The 18,481-nt window shown below is 51.4% G+C and overlaps 2 protein-coding genes across 3 annotated transcripts in view; both read left to right on the top strand.

The window, feature by feature from the left end:
• The window catches only part of LOC134392124 (aldehyde oxidase 3-like), a 71,663-nt gene extending 70,027 nt beyond the window's left edge, over positions 1-1,636 (top strand). For both annotated transcript variants that reach the window (XM_063116172.1, XM_063116173.1), the window contains one exon: positions 305-1,636. In XM_063116172.1, coding sequence (XP_062972242.1) covers positions 305-358 — 54 coding nt within the window. In that variant the 3' untranslated portion in view covers positions 359-1,636. The remainder of the gene's footprint in view (positions 1-304) is intronic.
• NIF3L1 (NGG1 interacting factor 3 like 1) overlaps positions 1-18,481 on the top strand; it is a 130,674-nt gene that overhangs the window by 53,127 nt on the left and 59,066 nt on the right. The window lies entirely within an intron of this gene.

Genomic DNA, 18,481 nt, shown 5'->3' with positions numbered 1-18,481 from the left:
TTAAGGTGTCTTCTGACCGGGGCCAAAGACTTGAAATGCCCAGTATCACTTAGCAAGTCAGTGGCAGAGGAAAGACCATAGACTTGGAATTCTGTGAATGGAATGGAATGGAATGGAATGGCTCCTTCCATTCATAGAAACCATGGCATTTGATGTCATCAGCAAACTTAGCAGACAATGTATGTGAGGAATTGGGATAAGATAATGGTTTTGGATGTTCAATATCATTTGATTTTCTTTTATTTCCTAATATTCAATTACACATTAACATATTTCTCTTTCTCTCTTATTTTTGTTTTTTTAGATACCAAAGGACAAACCTGGCACATACAAGCCATGGGCTATTCAAGTAGACTAATGTTCTGTTTTTTCTTCTTAAATTCTAAGATGCTGATTGCCTTACAGTGGGTTTTACTCCAGGGTGAATGTGTGTACGATTACAGCGTTAGTAAGCTGTTAATTTATGATTCCAAGCCTAATCAAAGGAACAATCACAGTCTAATCACAGAACACTGTTGGACAAAGGTATTCATTTCAGCTGTACTACACAATTTTAAAAGTGTTTTTATATATGCTAGGATAAATCCTTCGTTATCAGTTGCCTATGAATTTCTGCAGATGTACACTTGGTATAGGAGTGGGAAATGAAGTACTAAACTGAGGTTTGGCAAATATGTTGATGTCTTTATAGCTATATAAAATGCTATAAACTGATTGTTGTGTACAAGGCACTCATGTAAAAGCTGTTGACTGAGCTGCTACATTTATTGTGGAATGTTCTAGATGCACCAGGAATGGGGAATGTGAGGCCCTCCAGATGTTGTTGGACTACCATGCCCATCATCCCTCACCATTTGATATGTTGGCTGACAGGAGTTGCAGTCCCCAAAACATCTGGAGGGCCACATGCCCCCCACCCCTCCTATACACATACATTGCAGTAAGTGCCATTGGACTTAATAGGACTTTTTCTAACGAAACATGCATAGGGCTTTGCTCCTTGGCTCCCAGTATTATTTAGCTCTCATCAAACTCTACTAGGGAGGCACAGGTACAATGGGTCAGCTGGTGCATGCAGGTGAAGGTTGGCTTTGGGTTTTGAGGGTGTGATAGACTTAGCAGTCTACCTTTACAGCAACTAAGGTATGTTTCATGGGGGATATATTTTGCTGCAAACAGAAAACATCAATCAATAGAAATGACCAAGTGCAGGCACAGAACCTTCCAAAAATGCATTTCAAGCTGTTATTTAACAATCCTGATTATTTTCAGCACAAATGTATGATGATTGCAGGTGATTTAGAACATGGGTACTCTTACCAAAGCAAAATAAGTTTCTGTGAAATATCTGAATATCCTATGTAACTGTTCTTTTGTCTGTCTGCATACAGACATAACTATCCTGCAAGGTATTACTGTGGAGTTATCTGCATCTGTGTGGCACTATATTTAACTAATAAAGATTGAACTGACTGGCAATTCTTAAAGCCTTTTATTAGAATATCTGCCTCCAACTGAAAAATGGATATCATAATATAGGGTGGTTTTAACTACCAATCCCTAACCTACAATATATGGATATCAACAGGATTGTCATAAACCTGCCATCTTTCAGTCATGACACCACCTCCACACTCAATCTGTACTGTGGAGACAATGGGATGGTCTCCACTGAAGGGCACAACTGCATTGAGGGGCTGTCATAAGTTATTATCTCTCAGAATCAACCTCTGTGAAATTACAGTATGGAAATAATAACACTGGACAACTATGTATAGACCTGGTTCAGACTTCACAACAACACAGGGTTTGTTTGTTTAATGAATGAATGGGATGTGAGTGAGCACACTGGCTCCCTATCCATTCACTCCTGCTGTGGCTAAACAACCATGGGTTCCAACTCTGGGATGTCCCTCCCTCAACAACCACTATTCCATTTCCTTTTCTCCAGCTTGAATGTGCTGCATGACCTCCCTAGGGTAAAGGCCTCAAAACCTTAACGTGTCCTTTTTTAAAAATCAATAGATTTTAGTTCAAAAGTTAAGGCAGCAACTGATCTTGTGTAGATTTTTTAAAATGTGGTTTTGGGATGCAATATTCTGAAGGTTTCATCAAAGTCTTTGCCATCCTTCTGCAGAAAAACATTTGGCCGCTAGTATCGCCCTGCATTGCTCCATTTCACCTTCTGCACTTTCCTTCCTCTCGGAGACCCATTTGAATCTCCTGGCTTTCTTGCTTGTGCAGTAGTTAGGATGGCCACCTCGCTCTTGTACAGGGCCTCGCTTTCCTTTTGGGCTGCTTCCCTCCACCGGCTGGCTTCAGCCTATGCATTTCCTTAATCTCTTCCCAAGTGAAGGGTTCATTGGGTGGTCCCGACCTTGCAAGGCAGGGGAGGCGTTGATCTGGCATGCGTTCATTGGGTCGAGATGAGCATCTGACAGCGGGCGCTGGGATCTCATCCGCTGTCGCAGGATCGCCTGGCACCTCCGTCTTGACCTCTCCATCTCCATCCCCTTCTTCAGCTGCACGGCCCTCAACCTTTCGCCTCCTGCCATTCCCAGGCCAACGACTCCCAACATCTGGAAAACAACGCACTTTCCAGGCTCGCTTTGAACTCCTGGGAGCAACCATGAGTTGAGGGGTGGCACTGGCAGTTCTTGCTCCTAGGGGAAAGGCAGCCCTTTGCAAGATGTCCTTTGCCAGCTCAGTTCAAACAGCCTCCGGCGCAGGGAGCAGGGGTCCAGGGCCACCCCCTGCTCCGAAGGTTTCAGCCCCAGCGGATGGACTCGGCTCTTCTGGCAGCAGCAGCAGCAGGGACACCAGAAGGGCCTTGCGGGAGCTGCGGGCTTTACAGAGCCCCCGTGGGAGCTGCTCTCCTTGCTAACGGCAGGATGGACCTTGCCCGGCCGGAGCAAGGCTCGCAGCTTCCTCAGCCTAAAAGAGAGAAGGGGCAAAGTGAGAAACGGGCCTGTGCAGGTCCGTCTCACGCTATACCATGCACTGAGCTTCGGCCACCAGAAATCTCTACGACTGGCATGTAGCTGGTGGCATGAGCATCCTGGGGTCAGCGCTTGACCATTGAGAAGGATGGCCATCCTGCATCTCAGGCTATTGCTCCAAGGGAAAGTCCTCCTTCCCACCCAGCTTGACTACCAAAACACCAAACATGGCTTCTAGGCCTATATTTATTTATTTGTTACATTTATATACTGCCCCATAGCTGAAGCTCTCTGGGCGGTTTACAAAAGTTAAAAACAGTAAACATTTAAAAAGTATGCAAAATTTAAAAACTATCAGAAACATAAAAACAACAGTATAAAAACAATAGTATCCATTTCAAAACAACAGTTCGTTAGAAAACAAACTTAGCGTTGTTAAAAGCTGTTAAATGTCTGGGAGAATAGAAAAGTCTTGACCTGACACCTGAAAGGTAACAGTGTTGGCACCAGGCAAGCCTCATCAGGAAGATAATTCCATGGTTGAGGGTCACCACTGATAAGGCCCTCTCTCTTGTTGCCATCCTCCAAGCTTCCCTCGGAGTAGGCACTCAGAGGAGGACCTTAGATGTTGAGCGCAGTGTACGAGTAGGTTCATGTCGGGAGCCAAACATTTGTGCCTCCTTGTTCGTGTCCTGCAATTCATGCTGCCTTGGAGCAGGCTCCTTCTCAGTCATGTATCGGACGTCTTTTGTTCATCTTTAGTCCTGTTTCCGGGCCCTTGATTCTTAAGAGCATCCTGATATTTTTGCCCCTCCAAAAGGCCCCAAAGGCCCAAGTGGTGGCCAGTCCTAGTTCTCGAGAGAAACGGTTCCACAATCTGGGAGCAGCCCAGGAGAAAACACCTCTGCGCTTGCCTGGCCAAGAGGCCTCTGTGTGCCACCCCCGAAAGGGACTCTCCTGCACGGCCTCTTCCCTGGGCAGGTTCATGGTAAAACAGGTGGCCCAGACAGCTGGCAGAACTCCAGCTATTTTGGACATCAGCTCCCAGAAGCCCCTGCCAGCATGGCTGATGGTCAAGAAAGCTGTGAGTTGAAGCCGAAAATCTGGAGATTTTTTTTCTACCCCTGCCTGCATTTCCTGATCTAAAAAGCCCTAGGAGAGGAATCAATTCCTCTGGGTGGGAAATGTGGGAAGCCAGGGAGGCTACAGGCTGTCAGAAAGAGGATTCCACCATGAAAGACAGGACACTCCTCAGCCATCTCATAAGTAAAGGAAGTACATGGGACCCACAGCACCCTCCTGCTGCCTTTTCCCAGCTCCTGCTATTGAGAGATCTACTGCCTCCAGTCCACAAAACAAGATAGAGCCATCACGCCTAGCAACTCTGCAGCGCTTTACCTTCCAAAACTGGGTTTCAAAAAACATGGCCACAGGCATCATTGGAAGACTGCAGCACTCAGGAGACCAGATAACTGTTATTGGCTGGGCTAAAAAGGACCATTTCATACCCTTTCGGAAAGTTATGGTGCTTTTGGAAGGGATTCAACCCTCTTGACTCCCCCTTTCAACTTCCTTTCCATCAGTTCCCTCATTTTAGAGAAGTTTCCTCTTTTGAAGTCCAATGTGACTGTGTTGGCCTTCCTGGGCAGTTTCCCACTTCAATATAAATTGAGTCTAATAGCGTGTGGGTTGAGCGATACACCTTTAAAGGGCGGAGCTGACGGAGCGTTCCAAATGCAAAGAGGTCCCTGGCCGTTGCGGAGAGACAGTTAGAGCAGTTAGAGGCCGAGAGCGCAGCCGGTCTGCCGTGTCAGCCTCCAGCCACGGCTTCACCACTCCCTCCCCCGGGAGCTGCCCCTTCCTCCCTGCCTCTGCGATGAGGTGTGGGGCTGGCTGGCAGCAGCAGATCTGAGCCCTTTACTGCTTTCTGTCAGGAGAGGGAGGTTTCCAGGGAGTAAGTAGGCAGGGCAAGAGGGGGCCCTTTCTCCTTTTCCTCTCCCAGAACCCCCCCCCCCCGGAATCCTGCAGAGATCCAGCACCTTAGCCCCAGGCTTCCCCTGAGGCCTATATTCCATGACACCCCATCCGCCCACCCCCAAGACCAAGCAAGCCAATTCACGTCTTCTCACCCGTTTCTCTTCAACAGACACCCTCAACCAGGGCTGGCTCCAGTTTTCGGAGGGCCGTAGGAAAGGCCCCCTCCGTGGCTCCTCTCCCTCAGGCAGTCTACCCTCTCAGCAGCTGCTCCTGATCGTCCTCCTCTTGCTACCACTGCTATCGCTTCCAATCTCAACAGGCAGAGAGCCAGGAGCCGGCGGCAACTGCTGCTCCTGCCACGCACCCCCCTTGCTGCTGGTGTCATCCTTACTGGCCTTCGAAGGAGCTGAGGAACGGAGCTGAGGTCTTCCTCGGCCTGACGACAGAGCTCTTGTCCTGCAGCCATGACGTGAATGGGTGGCCTCTGGAGATACCTAGTGGGAAGGAAAACAAGATGGAGCTCGACCCACATTGCTCTATCCGTTCCTCTGTTTGCTTCCATTGATGCGCAGGTAAATCCACAGGGAGGGCAGGCCCTCCGCCTTCTCCGCTTCGGGGCTATATGGAGCAGGCCCAAACAGGATGCTGTCCTGTTTGCATTTGGAAGGCAATGAAAATGGGATGAAACGAAAGCCAAGGCCCCGTGGCCAGCTGGGGAACTACAGACCCGGGTGCCTTAGAGTTGCAAATGACACCTTGCCCTGATCACACGGTGTTCCCTCGAGTGCAAATGCGGAAGGCAGACAGTGCAGGAATCACGCTCAGCAATGGGACCCCGGCATTGTGGGAGGGGGCGTTAGGGGGCTTTAACCCCTGGCCCTGCCACAGTGACCTGAATGCGGGCTCCCCCTGACCCCCGATTCTCTCTGGCTGGGTATCCATCAGCCCATGTCCGCTTGTCCTGCTGCAGGCTGCGTGACAGGCTCTCCCTCAGATTCTTCCCTGCAGGATAAACCTCCTTCCCCCATTCACTGCCAATAAGGACTGGAGGTGGCTCACGGTTGCCTCCCCTGTCAGGAGGGTTTGAAGACATACAGACAGGAAGGAGGTCTTTAGGCCAGCGTGTAGATGCTGAGGGATCCCCGCTGCCAAGGCTGCCGGACAGGCAATAGGTGATCGCAGGGGGTCAGCAACGTGGCCCCCAAGACACCACCACCCCACGGATGCCCACGAGGCAGCCTTCCCCCGCCCCACCTCTGATGACAGCAATGGGGCAATGTTGTTCCTTCAGCTGTCCAAGAGGTGGAGGAAAGGGGGCCCAGCTGGAAAGGGGCTGGAGAAGGGAAGAAGCGCTTGATGCGCAAAGGGACCTTGGGCCAAAAAGGTCCCTTCCTTCCTTCCTTCCGGCCCGAATGTGGGAGGGGAACTCATGGCCCACCTCTGTTCTAGTCACTGGAGGGGCAAGTGGTGGTGGTGGTTGGGGGAGAAACAGGAGGATCCAGGGAAGGGGGAGCTCTGAACAGCTTACCGCACCAGTTATGCTGGGGACATTGTCTCAAAGCATCTAATGTGCTTCAAGGCTTTGCCTACCCCCAGCCTAGAGAAAGCCATGATAACCCCCTTCCTTCTGGGTCCAGTTCCATGGGTTTGTGCCCCTTCCTGCCTTCCCTGGGGCACAGACATCTGCCCCCCACCCTGAGCATAAAATGGATCTCTGCGCTTTCCATTTAGGAAGGTGACTGTGAGGATCTGCTCCGTCACTTTCATTGGTGAAAACGTCACGGAGGGCATTTCGATCAGCGTCCCTCGGATCAGTGCTTGGGAAGACACACAAACTGAAGTGCGGCCATTTTCTCCTTCAGGAGAGGCGGCAACCCCAAGATCTCCTCTGAACGCTGCTGCCCCCACCTGAGAGAAGCTCCCCGCCACTGCAATTACTCGGATGACAAACCCTTTCTTGGCTGTGAGGCGGCCCTCTGCACGTGCCCCATCCAGCTGAGCCTGGACACTGGCCTGCCCTGCACTCCCGGCCTCATCTAGTCCCTTCCGCACCAATCTAACGGGAGAAGAGCAAGAGACGTCTCTGCAGCATCGCCCTGCAGCCATATTGACGGCCGCCCTGGAGGGTGACCCTCACCTCGCCCACTCGGCCCTTGGCTCCAGAACCCGTCAACTCCTTCGCCTCCATTTGCTCTTCTGCTCCAGGGGTCCTCGGAGATGCTGAGCCCTAGCAGAGAGACACCACATGGGCTTGGTGAGAAGGGAGGCTTCCAGTCCCCATTGGGGATGACCCCTGGCCCAGCCAGGAGCGGCTGCTGGTTTCAGCCTTCCGAGCCTCCTTACCCCTCTGCAGAAGAAGGAGCTGATCATAGGGCCTGGGGGCTGCCTTGTCCTGCTCCTCTCTCGCCCGTCGTTGAGGAGCGCTCCCAATTCCACCACAAGCCTCCCAAGGACCGGGTGGTTTCCAGAAAAGGCTCCCCGAAGGGTGATAGCCCTGTGACATCACCACCAGGCTCCCCCGTTCAATGTCCGGCAGTACAAGGCGGTTGTTGCAGCGACGCCAGTTCAAGAGCGCTCGTGCCGGCCCCAAATTCGTCTGCATCGGTGTGTTCTCAAGGTCTGCAATGATGGCGGCATCTGGATGGAAGAGAACAGAAGTGAGAGGAGCAGAGGTCACGTTTAAAAGCTACGGTGCTCGGGGGCGTTTCACTAAGGACATATCACTGGGATCAGTGAAAGACGTTGTTTAGCCTTAGTGGGGGAATCTCTCCTCCCAAAATGGGAGGACGTGGAGAGCTGAGGAGGGGGGGGAACTAATGAATTGTCTTGGGACAGGGAAGGCCGTGGTTCCCCCTTTCCTTTATCACCCCATGGAAATCAGCAAGGAGCCTCCCCCCGCATGGCCATTCTTCCCAGCCGACTTACCCCTCTGGAGAAGGAGGAGCTCTTCATAGGCGCAGACCTCCTCCTTGGCCTGCTCCTGGAGCTCCTCCCTCTCGTCATGGACGAGGCCTCTGACCTCGGCCATGAGGCGGCCAAGGACTGGGCGGTCTCCAGACATCTGGAGGGAAAGAAAACAAGGTGGGTTTTTCTCTCAGTTTGACCTTTTGCCTCAATGGGGCTCCATCCTATAAATCTGCAAGGACGACAGGCCCTCAGCGGAAGCTCCAACGGGCCCCTGGCATTGGGATGGGAGAGCTGTAATGTGTTGCCTCCCCCTCCGGTGGCCCTGATTTGGGTTCTGCCCTTCTCCCTGCTCCCAATTGTAAGGAGGAAATGATGCTTTTCCCTCCAAGAGCAGCCTGAGTCCACTTCTTTGGAGTCTCCTAGAGTCCCAGTCCAGGGCTCCAGCCATGCCAGCAGGTGGGGATGCTCACATCCAATTCTTGGAGCCCCAGGGCAAAGTGGATCAGGTTGCTGGCAGCACTTAGGGCCCTCCACCGCTCCACTAGATCCCTCGATCGAATCCAGTAGTGGATGTGCTGTGGAAGGAAGCAACCGCTCAAAATGCTTGCAGGATCTGCCCGCTCTGATTCAGACCTTCAAGCTGGGCTTCCTCACGTGTCTTGCAAGCAAAAATGAAATCCCAGCTGCATCCCCACTCACCTCCAAGATATAGAGGAGGTGGCCCACGGTTGGCTCCCCGGTCAGCAACCCTCTCAGCATCCGCTGCGCCATCTCAAAACCGTAAGGTTTGAAGAGGCGCTGAAAAGAAAGAGAGCATTACAGTAGGGTGTGGACACCAAAGGACCTCCCCCGCCAAGGAGACATGTCGCTGAATAGGCTACAGTAGGGGTCAGCAACGTGGCACCAATGGGTGCCCATAAATCCCCCTCCCTCCTCCTCTACAAAGCCACTGGAGCAACACTGTCCCTTTGTCTTCAACAGAGGTAGGGGACAGCGGGCCCTGATGAAAGACGGCCTGAGAGTGGAACGAGCTCACGCCACACCAAGGAACCGTGGGCAAGAAGGCCTCCTCCCTCCTGCCCCGTTTTGGCCTGGAGCCCCTTTCCCCTTCTCGGTTTAGGTCAAAGGAGCACCAGATGGGCCTGCAGGCCTCAAGGTTTTGCCTTCCCCTGACCCATAGGATGCCCTATAACTCCCTTTCTCTAAGGAACCCTCCTTCCAGAAACAATTCCATGGACAGATGCTGCAGGAAAGGAACGTGGACCCCCCCGTCCCGCCTGCCCTGCAGAACATACATCTGCTCCCCTGAGTATAAAGCAGATCTCCGCAACTTCAGTTCAAGGAAGGATCAGCCACCACAGGGCCAGGAAACGGCCTTTGTCCCAGCACTAATGCATTGGTCCAGGTTTTACCTGATGCCAAGGGGCTGCTCCATCCCTGGGCTGGCTGAGAACCTCGTGGAGAGCCAACCGAAGGATCTGGGTCTCCATCTCCTGGCTGAAGGCTGGTCCGATTTGGCTGGGTGAAGAAAAGGAAAAGGAATCAGTTCTGGTGAGAGAGGGTGGAGCTGTTGTTCAGGCTGGTCCAAGAGCCTCTGTTGGAAATAACCCTCCCCCAGCCGTATCGTTACGGGGGGCCTTCCAGGATGGCTGCCGGTCACCACGACCATTAACTTATTGCCTTGATCCAAATCTATGGTGCCATCACACTTTGAAGACGGTGTGCAGTTTTGGTCACCACACCTAGAAAATATACTGTAGAGCTGGGAAAAAGGCAGAAAAGGGCAGCTAAAACGATCAAGAGACTGGAGCATCTCCCCATCAGACCTGGATTTCCACCCCTCTTCCCTTCAGAGGAGCTATGGGCGTGGAGGAGTGGACCTGGAGGGGATCCGCACGTCGTACCCAGAGCGCTTCTATGCGACCCCAGTGCACCCCAAAAACGATCGTCTAACTTGCCTGTAAAAGAAACGAGGAAGAGAAGGCCTTGCCGCCAGCCGGCGAGGAGAGCTCGGTGAAAGAAGGCGGGGCGGAGAGCGCTGGCGCCAGCAAGGACTTCTCTTCCTCGTTTCTTTTACAGGCAAGCTAGACTATTGTTTTTGGGGTGCACTGGGGTCGCATAGAAGCGCTCTGGGTACGACGTGCGGATCCCCCCTAGATCACAGGATCTTCCCACCCGTCTCCGTCCCAGCCCCCATGGAAACCACTGCCACGGCTCCAGTTTCTGAGCAAGAGCAACTTCGGAAGAGAATTGGGAGGGCGGAAAGGGGGCAGCCTGGAGGATTGGGAGAAGGGGGGAGGAGGTGCCTGCATCTGAAGCCTCTCTATCCCTGGCCCACCCTCAGGACAGGAAGCCAGGTGGATGGGCTCAGAACCTCATCCAACGTCAACTAAAGTCATTTTAAAAAATAGATACTATTTGGGCCCAATTCTATTTATATTGAGACAGAAAAAATGACGTACAACTCCGGAAACTCTCCGGCCAAAATCGCCCCTCCCCCCTTCACAAAAGAAACCCTGAGCGAGCTTAAGGAGACCAGTTTGTGAGCAGGCGCAGATCCCACAAGCCACCGTGTTACCTGAGATTGTATATGGCGTTCATGCTGCAGGATAAAATAAAGGGTGGGAGAGCTTCTCCTGCCTGGGACTGCATCGCCACCTGGGGGGGGTCAAAAGGGAAAAGGTGAGGGTCCCAGTCCTCTCAAGCCCCAGGAGGGAAATCCCCCCAATCTCCCCACGGGACGGTGGGTCCTGCATCTCACTCACCATGACTGCCTGGGCCAGTTCCTCCTTGGAGTAGGGAAGTCCCAGGGCCATTTTTCGGACGACCCTGCTCAATGGGATTAAGGCACGGAGGAAGGTGACCTTGCTGTCAAAATTCTAGAAATGGGCAAGAATGTTAGCTAGGGAAGGAGGTTGCTGGGCCTTCCTGTCAGGGTGTCCCTTGTAGATGCTCTGGGCTGCTGCCTGCTGTGGAATCTCCTGGGGTCTGGGTGTCTCTAAGGTTAGGAGGACGGTGCCACCCCCTCTCCACCCCTCGCAATGCTGTTTCCAGGCATCTCACCTTTCGTGGAGGGTCGGGAAAAGAGGCGATGCAGTGGCCTCCATCCCACTCTCCAGGGGTGACTACGCCCTCTGCCCTAGCAGCCCCTGGAGGGACCAGCCACCAGCGTCACTAAGCTACATGTACCTGTTCTCCAGTTCTCAGTTGCTGGGTGAACCCCGTGATGGCGTCCAGCAGCTGGGCAAAGTCTTTATCACCGTGGACTGGAGGTAGGCAGGTGGTGGAATCCATGGTGCCTGTGAACGTGATAGAAGAAGGAACACGTGAGTCTTTCCATCTTCCAAAGACAGGCTGCAGCTTCCTCTGAGGCCTTTGGCCTCCCAGCATGCCTCCTTCTTCCCCCAGCACTCCCCCTGAGCCCTGGGCGTCACCTCACCTGAACCCTCCACTCCAGCCTTCCTGTCCATCGCCTCCAGCCTCCGGCGCAGGGAGCACGGGTCCAGGGCCACCCCCTGCTCCGAAGGTTTCAGCCCCAGCGGATGGACTCGGCTCTTCTGGCAGCAGCAGCAGGGCCACCAGAAGGGCCTTGCGGGGGCTGCAGGCATTACAGAGCCCCCGTGGGAGCTGCTCTCCTTGCTAACAGCAGGATGGACCTTGTCTGGCTGGAACAAGGCTCGCAGCTTCCTCAGCCTAAAAGAGAGAAGGGGGAAAGTGAGGAAAGGGGACACCAGGCAGTGTTCAACACTACCCTGGCTGTATGGCTTGTGTGCTAAAGGATGGATGGCTGACAGAGGCTACCCTGGGCTCTAAGGTAGGATTACGAAAACCCTTCCAGCCCCACTCTGGGGCAGCTGCAGGAGTTCTGAAACAGAGCCAGGGAAAAAGCCCTGTGACCCCCAAAGCCCTTATAATCCTCTATTGTATAACTCCATATCTTAACCTGGCCAGGAAAAGGGAAGGAGAGTCCCTCTAGGTTGAGAAGCAGAATATAAAAATCGTACTCCCATCTTGAAGGACGCCATGTCTCCTTCCACGCCCCAACTCTCCCTTCCACTAACTCACTTAGTCTAACAACTATCTCTAACTTTCTAAGTCCCTCTAAAAACGATAGAACTAACTGTAATCCTCTAACTTGTTCTAACTGTATCTAACCTTTAAACTTATCCTAATAATGATCTATAACTTTCTAACTAATCCTAACAAAACCGACTAACTCTAAAACTGACCAATAACTCACTCGAACTCTCTCTAACGCTCAAACTTGCTGTATCTCTCCTATTGAGTCTAACAAAACGGTCTCATTTGCTCCGGAGGTTTCAGCCCCAGCGGATGGACTTGGCACCTCTGGCAGCAGCACAGCCGTGGAGGGCCTGCAGGTGGTACAGACCCTCCTTGGGAGCTGCTCCTCCCCCTCCAAGCTGAATGGACCTTTGCAGTCCTGCAGCTTCCTCGGTCGAAAAGAGAGAAAGGGGAAAGTGAGAAATGAGGTGTGAAGTCCCTTCTCTGGGCAAATCCACACACAGTCTTCGGGGCGCCTGGAGTGTGGCTGCAGTGCGCCCCGAAATTGATGCTGTAGACAGTACCTTAACCGTTCCAAGAAGAGGCGGAGGCGGCGGCCCCGCATCGCCCCTCGTGGGGACGGGGTGAAGAGTTGCTGGGCCCGGCGGCTTCGTCGGGGAATCGGCTGCGTCCTTGGTGCTGCCCACCTGCCCGCCGGCCTCCTGTTGCCGGCGAAAGAGCCACCTGGGTCATAGAGCTCGGCGGAAGAAGCCGGCAGCGGCTTCTTCCGCCAAGCTCTCCGACACAGGTGGGCCCGGGTGGCTCTTTCGCCGGCAACAGGAGGCCGGCGGGCAGGTGGGCGGCGCCAAGGACGCAGCCGATTCCCCGGCGAAGCCGCCGGGCCCAGCAACTCTTCACCCCGTCCCCGTGAGGGGCGATGCGGGGCCTCCTCCTCCTCCTCCTCTTGGAACAGTTAAGGTACCGTCTACAGCATCGATTTCGGGGCGCACTGCAGCCGCACTCCAGGCGCCCCAAAGACTCTGTTTGGATTCCCTCCCTCTCTCTGCGAGGCACTCAGTTCAGGCCACCAGAAATCCACATTAAGCCTTGGTGCCCGGCCTGCCCTCGCCTTCCTCCTTGTTCTAGCCCCTTCCAAGTCCCTAGTTGGGAGACCTCCTGGCCCAGCCAGAAGGAGCTGTTGGTTTCATCCTTTCTAGCCTGCTTAGCCTCCTGGAGAAGACGGAGCTGATGGCTTCTTTTGCCTACTCCCTGACTTCCCCAAAGAGATTTGGGGAACATTTACAACCTCGCCTGCAAGTCCCAGGAAGGGGACAGTTGGGCCTTTAGCTAGTAAATGTGTGGGCCTTGCTAGTCTAAGGACTCTATGGCCTATATGTGGCTTCCTGTTTCCTACTTCCTGTTCCTCACCCGGTCTTTTTCTCTGGCGGAGTTCGGATGACACGCTAATCAGTGGTTCTGTTCCTATTACCCTCCCCCTCCATTCTGTTCCTATTAACCCCACCCCTCCAGCATGTTGTCCGAACTCAGTCTCTGTCTCTACTTCTCTGTGTTGTGGAAATGGACTGAACCAATGCTAAGCTTTTCCTGCCTGTTGTAAATGCAAGAATACTCATGAGTAAACCATGTTTCTACCTTTTCCCAAAGGAGAGTGTTTTGTTTGCTTTTCTAAGCTAGCTTTGCGCGTGCCGGTGGTGTGGTCAAGCTCTCGTTCTGTTATGCTTTTGTTTTAACTCTGCTGAATGTCTCTAAAAAGGAGTCGCAATATTGTATTAAAAAAACCCATTTCCCTGCTGCCTCTGGAGGAGAGGGGAGAGAGGCAGCTGAGAACCATGGTAAGATGAACAGTCCCCTCTGAACTGGGAGCACGTCAAGGCCAGAACTCGTAGTGTGGATTAGTAGTATCGCCATCTTTTCCCTTGTGTCTTTTTCAGCTCTGACAATTTAGCTTTTTGGGTCGTGCTTGTTAGTAAGGTGCCTGTATGAAAAGGAGGACAGGGCTCCTGTATCTTTAACAGTTGTATTGAAAAGGGCATTTCAGCAGGTGTCATTTGTATATATGGGGAACCTGGTGAAATTTCCTCTTCATCACACCAGTTAAAGCTGCAGGTGCCCTGCCCTCTTTTAAATCTGGTCACAGTATAGCTGCAGTATAGCTCCTGCAGCTTTAACTGTTGTGATGAAGAAGAAATTTCACCAGGCGCGACATGCATACAAATGAGTCTTGCTATTTACTGTTTTACTCTGTACAGCACCATGTACATTGATGGTGCTATATAAATAAATAATAATAATAATAATAATAATAAATTCCCTTTTCTATGCAACTGCTAAAAATACAGGAGCCCTGTCCTCCTTTTCATATGGTCACCCTATTGTTATGTATCCAAATTATTTGGTTGTGCCATCAAGGGCTGATTCCCCCCCCCTTTACTGGCTTGGCCTCCAACCCCTCTTTGCAAGGAGGGGAGAAGCCTTCAAGGCCTCCTTCCTTCAAGGAAACCGTGAGGACTTGAAAGGTGGTGGAGGCAGGAGCCGCTCCTCACATGTAATGACTTCCAAGCCCCCACCCCACTTTATGCAACATTAAATTGTGCTCTTAATTATTCAAAGCAAAGCAAAAATATTCATTTAAAAGATCTGTGTCTGTGGCCACAATTCCTTCAAACTGCCAAACCCCATTTTAGAACTCCCATCTCATTCCCACAGCAGCTGGTCATATTTGCAGACTTTTTAAAAAAATTGTTTCTTCCAACATACCCTGATGGAGAGTTCTGGAAAGAGTGCAGTCTTGGAAGATCCTAATCAAGGTATCAACCAAGTATGATTTTGGATATTTTTTTGCTGAGGGTTCTGTCCCAGCTGTCAATTCACTACCGGTCAGGTTTAAGGTTCTAGTCCTAGCGCACAAAGCCCTAAAAGATTTGGGGGCTGGGTACCTGAACAAGTGCCTTCTTCCTTACAAACCTGCCCAGTTTTGTTACAGACTCAGAGCATTTTTTTCGGGCCAGGATGTGAGAGAGCAGGGTTCAAATCCTCCTTAGCCATGAAATCCCCCTGGTGAGATGCCCCATCCAACAGTGGATCTGTTTTGAATGTCTGTACCTGCTGTGGGGCGCCTGAGATTGGACAGGGATTCTGTTGGGGTACCCCCCTCCCTGCTACCCAACGGTCTCCCTGCCTGAGCTGATGGAGGTGGTCATGAGGCTTATGGCCTTGGGGGACTTTAATATTCATGCTGAGGCTACTTTGTCAGGAGCAGCTGAGGTTTTCATGGCAGTTATATCAACTACAGTCCTGTCTAAGATAATATCTTGCCTAGGGTGACCATATGGAAAGGAGGACAGGGCTCTTGTATCTTTAACAGTTGCATTGAAAAGGGAATTTCAGCAGGTGTCATTTGTATATATGGGGAACCTGGTGAAATTTCCTCTTCATCACACCAGTTAAAGTTGCAGGTGCCCTGCCCTCTTTTAAATCTGGTCACTCTAGCATAGCTCCTGCACCTTTAATTGCTGTGATGTAAAGGAAATTTCACCAGGTTCTCCATATACACAAATGATACCTGCTGAAATTCCCTTTTCTATGCAACTGTTAAAGATACAGGAGTCTTGTCCTCCTTTTCATATGGTCACCCTAATCTTGCCCAACACATGTGGCAGGACATGCTTTGGACCTGCTCTTTTGTGCTGGATTGGGAGAAAATGATCTGTGGGTGAGGGAGCTTGTAGTGACTCCTTTGGCATGGACAAATCATCATCTGATCAATTTTGACCTTCAGGCCACCTGTGTCCACTGCAAAGTTGGGGGACCAAATTTGATGCTCTACCACCACAGGTTGATGAATCCAGAGGCATTGTGGGGGTCCCTTGGGGATTTTCCTGCAGGCAGGCACCAGGAACTCCTGCTGAAGTCCTGGTCACCACTAGGAATTAAAAGATTACCTGGGCTATTGATACTCCCAAACCTCCTCAACCTAGTCGTAGAACTGTGTCAGCTCCTTGGTACTATGACGAGCTGAGAGGATGAAATGTTGATGATTAGAGCACAAATGGCAGAAGACTTGGAACAAATACGATTGAACACAGGTAAGAATCTCTTTGCAATCTTATTCCGTGGTGTTGATGGCGGTGCAGAAATCCTACTTCTCTGCCACCATTGCATCTGCTGAGTGTCATCCAGCCGAGCTCTTGCATGCGGTTAAAGACTCTTAGGTGTAGGCTTTGGAGCACAACAACTTGAACCCTCAAAGACCTGCTCTGAACATCACTCATATTCATGCCAACTTAAGAGCATAAGAACATAAGAATTACCATGCTGGATCAGACTGAAGGTCCATCTAGTCCAGACCTCTGTTCACAGTGGCCAACCAGTTGTTGACCAGGGACCAACAAAGCAGGATATGGTGGAACAGCACCCTGCCACCCATGTTCCCCATGGTCTTGACCAAGTCTGAAACGGATGGGGCTGGTGCACCATCCAGTCATGTTATGGATACCTTTCAGCTTGTGCAACCTGAGGATGTGGACAAACTGCTTTGAGGACTGAGGCCTACTATGTGCCTTTTAGATCCTTGTCCCTCTCTGCTTTTGAAAACTGCCGGAGCTGCGTTGAATATCTGGACCTCTGAGGTTGGAAATGCCTCCTTGAAGTCTGGTGAGGTCCCGCAACTTTAAAAGAAGCTGTGGTGAAGCTCTTGTTGAAGAAACCAAATTTAGGTCCTATGGTTTCAGATAACTATCACCCTCTGTCAGATTTGCCTTCCTTGGCCAAGGTGCTGGAGCACATTGTGGCCTCCCAACTCCAAGCCGTTTGGGATGAAACGGATTATCTAAATGCATTCCAATCAGATTGCAGGTCTGTTATGGGACAGGAACAGCCTTGGTCACCCTGGTTGATGACTTATGAGGGGGAATGGATGAGGGGAGTGCAACCCTGTTGGTTCTTCTGGATCTCTCAGTGGCTTTCTATACCATCAACCATGGAGCGTTTACCTGGAGTAGGCATGGGAAGCATGGCTTTAACGTGGTTCCAGCCTTTTGTGGAGGAGCAGTCTCAGAAGGTGGTGCTGGGGGGATTTTGGTTCCACCCCATGGCTAACAGCACTCTTGTGGGGTGCTGTGAGGTTCTATTGTGTCCCCCATGCTTTATAACATCTACATGAAACCACTGGAAAAGTCATCAGGAGATTTGGGCTGAAGTGTCCTCAGAATGCAGATGATACTCAGCTCTACCTCTCGTTTCCATCTGCACTTCCCAGGGAGGCTCTGGAACTCTTGACCTCTGGAGGCTGTTTTGGGATGGATGAAGGTGAACAAGCTGAAACTTAATCCAGACAAGACGGAAAACAGTAGGTTGGAAAACCAACAATTTCGGATGGAGGTTTACAACTGGTCTTAGATGGGGTTGCACTCCTCCTAAAAGACCAAGTGTGCAGTCTGGGGGCCCTCCTGGGCTCTGTGCTAACTGGGGAAGCCCAGCTGGCTGCAGTGTCCTGGAGTGCATTCTACCAGCTTAGGCTGGGATGCCAGCTGTGGCCCTATCTGGAGCGAAAGAACCTTTAAGAACAGAAGAGCCATGCTGGATCAGACCGAGGGTCCACCAAGTCCAACACTGTTCACACAGTGACCAACCAGCTGTCGATCAGGGACCATCAAAGCAGGACACGATGCAACAGCACCCTCCCTCCCATGTTCCCCAGCAGCTGATGTAAATGTTACCCTCCTGAACGTTTGTTCCCACCACCACCAACCACGATTCTGGGAAGAAAGTCCTTGAAGAGTTGAATCTCGATTTTGGGTTGTGGAAGCACCTTGGAACCAGTGCACAGGCATGGCAATGGGTGCACTTGTACACGAAGGCACCCTGGACCATTAAGGGAACCGATTTTCCCCTGCTGGCTGATCTGGAATTGACTGAGAATACATGGGAGGAGACTTCAATTTTTGGCTGAGGAATGCTGGGAGTTCATGACCAAGCAAAGGACAAGCAAAGAATTGCCTTTAGCGTATTAACCACTTCTTATTACACCCCCCCCCCCGTTGATTAGCATGTTGTTTGAACTCAGCCAATTTCAAGATAAGCAACAACAGCATTTAACATGTAGATTGGATCCCAGCTAGAGTGGAGGAAAAGGATTTTGTATAGAAGGAGGATTATTAGTGATGCCTTAGGCCCTGTTCAGAAGACCTTAAACCATGGGGATTAAGGCTTTTTTTATTAGCAAATAGGGCTTAACCACCATGGTTTAACATGACTTTTGAACAGGATCTTAGGCCACAGGTAGACCTAAGGTTTATCCTGGGATCATCCAGGGTTCGCCCCTGCCTGAGCACTGGATCCCCTGTGTGTCACCTAGATGAACAGGTTTGACCCCAGGACGCTCCAGGGATAAACCTTAGGTCTAGCTATGGCCTTAGTGGTGTTTATGAAGAGCGTTGGGTATAGTTTCCGGTCTAAGAGAATCCAGGTTCTGTTGACTGAAGATGTTGATTCACTTGAAATAAAGATGCCCTACAGCATGTTTTATTCTCAATTGCTTTTCTTATAATGCCTAACATGGAGTTTGCCTTCTTTACAGCGGCCCCACTATTTACTTCCCTCCATTGGGAGAATTCACCACTTATTTCTACTCTCAG

This window comes from Elgaria multicarinata, chromosome 2, assembly GCF_023053635.1.
Source record: "Elgaria multicarinata webbii isolate HBS135686 ecotype San Diego chromosome 2, rElgMul1.1.pri, whole genome shotgun sequence".
In the NCBI taxonomy this organism is placed as follows: Eukaryota; Metazoa; Chordata; class Lepidosauria; order Squamata; family Anguidae; genus Elgaria; species Elgaria multicarinata.
The sequence above is the reverse complement of the archived record's forward strand: the minus strand, read 5'-3'. Positions and strand labels throughout refer to the sequence as shown.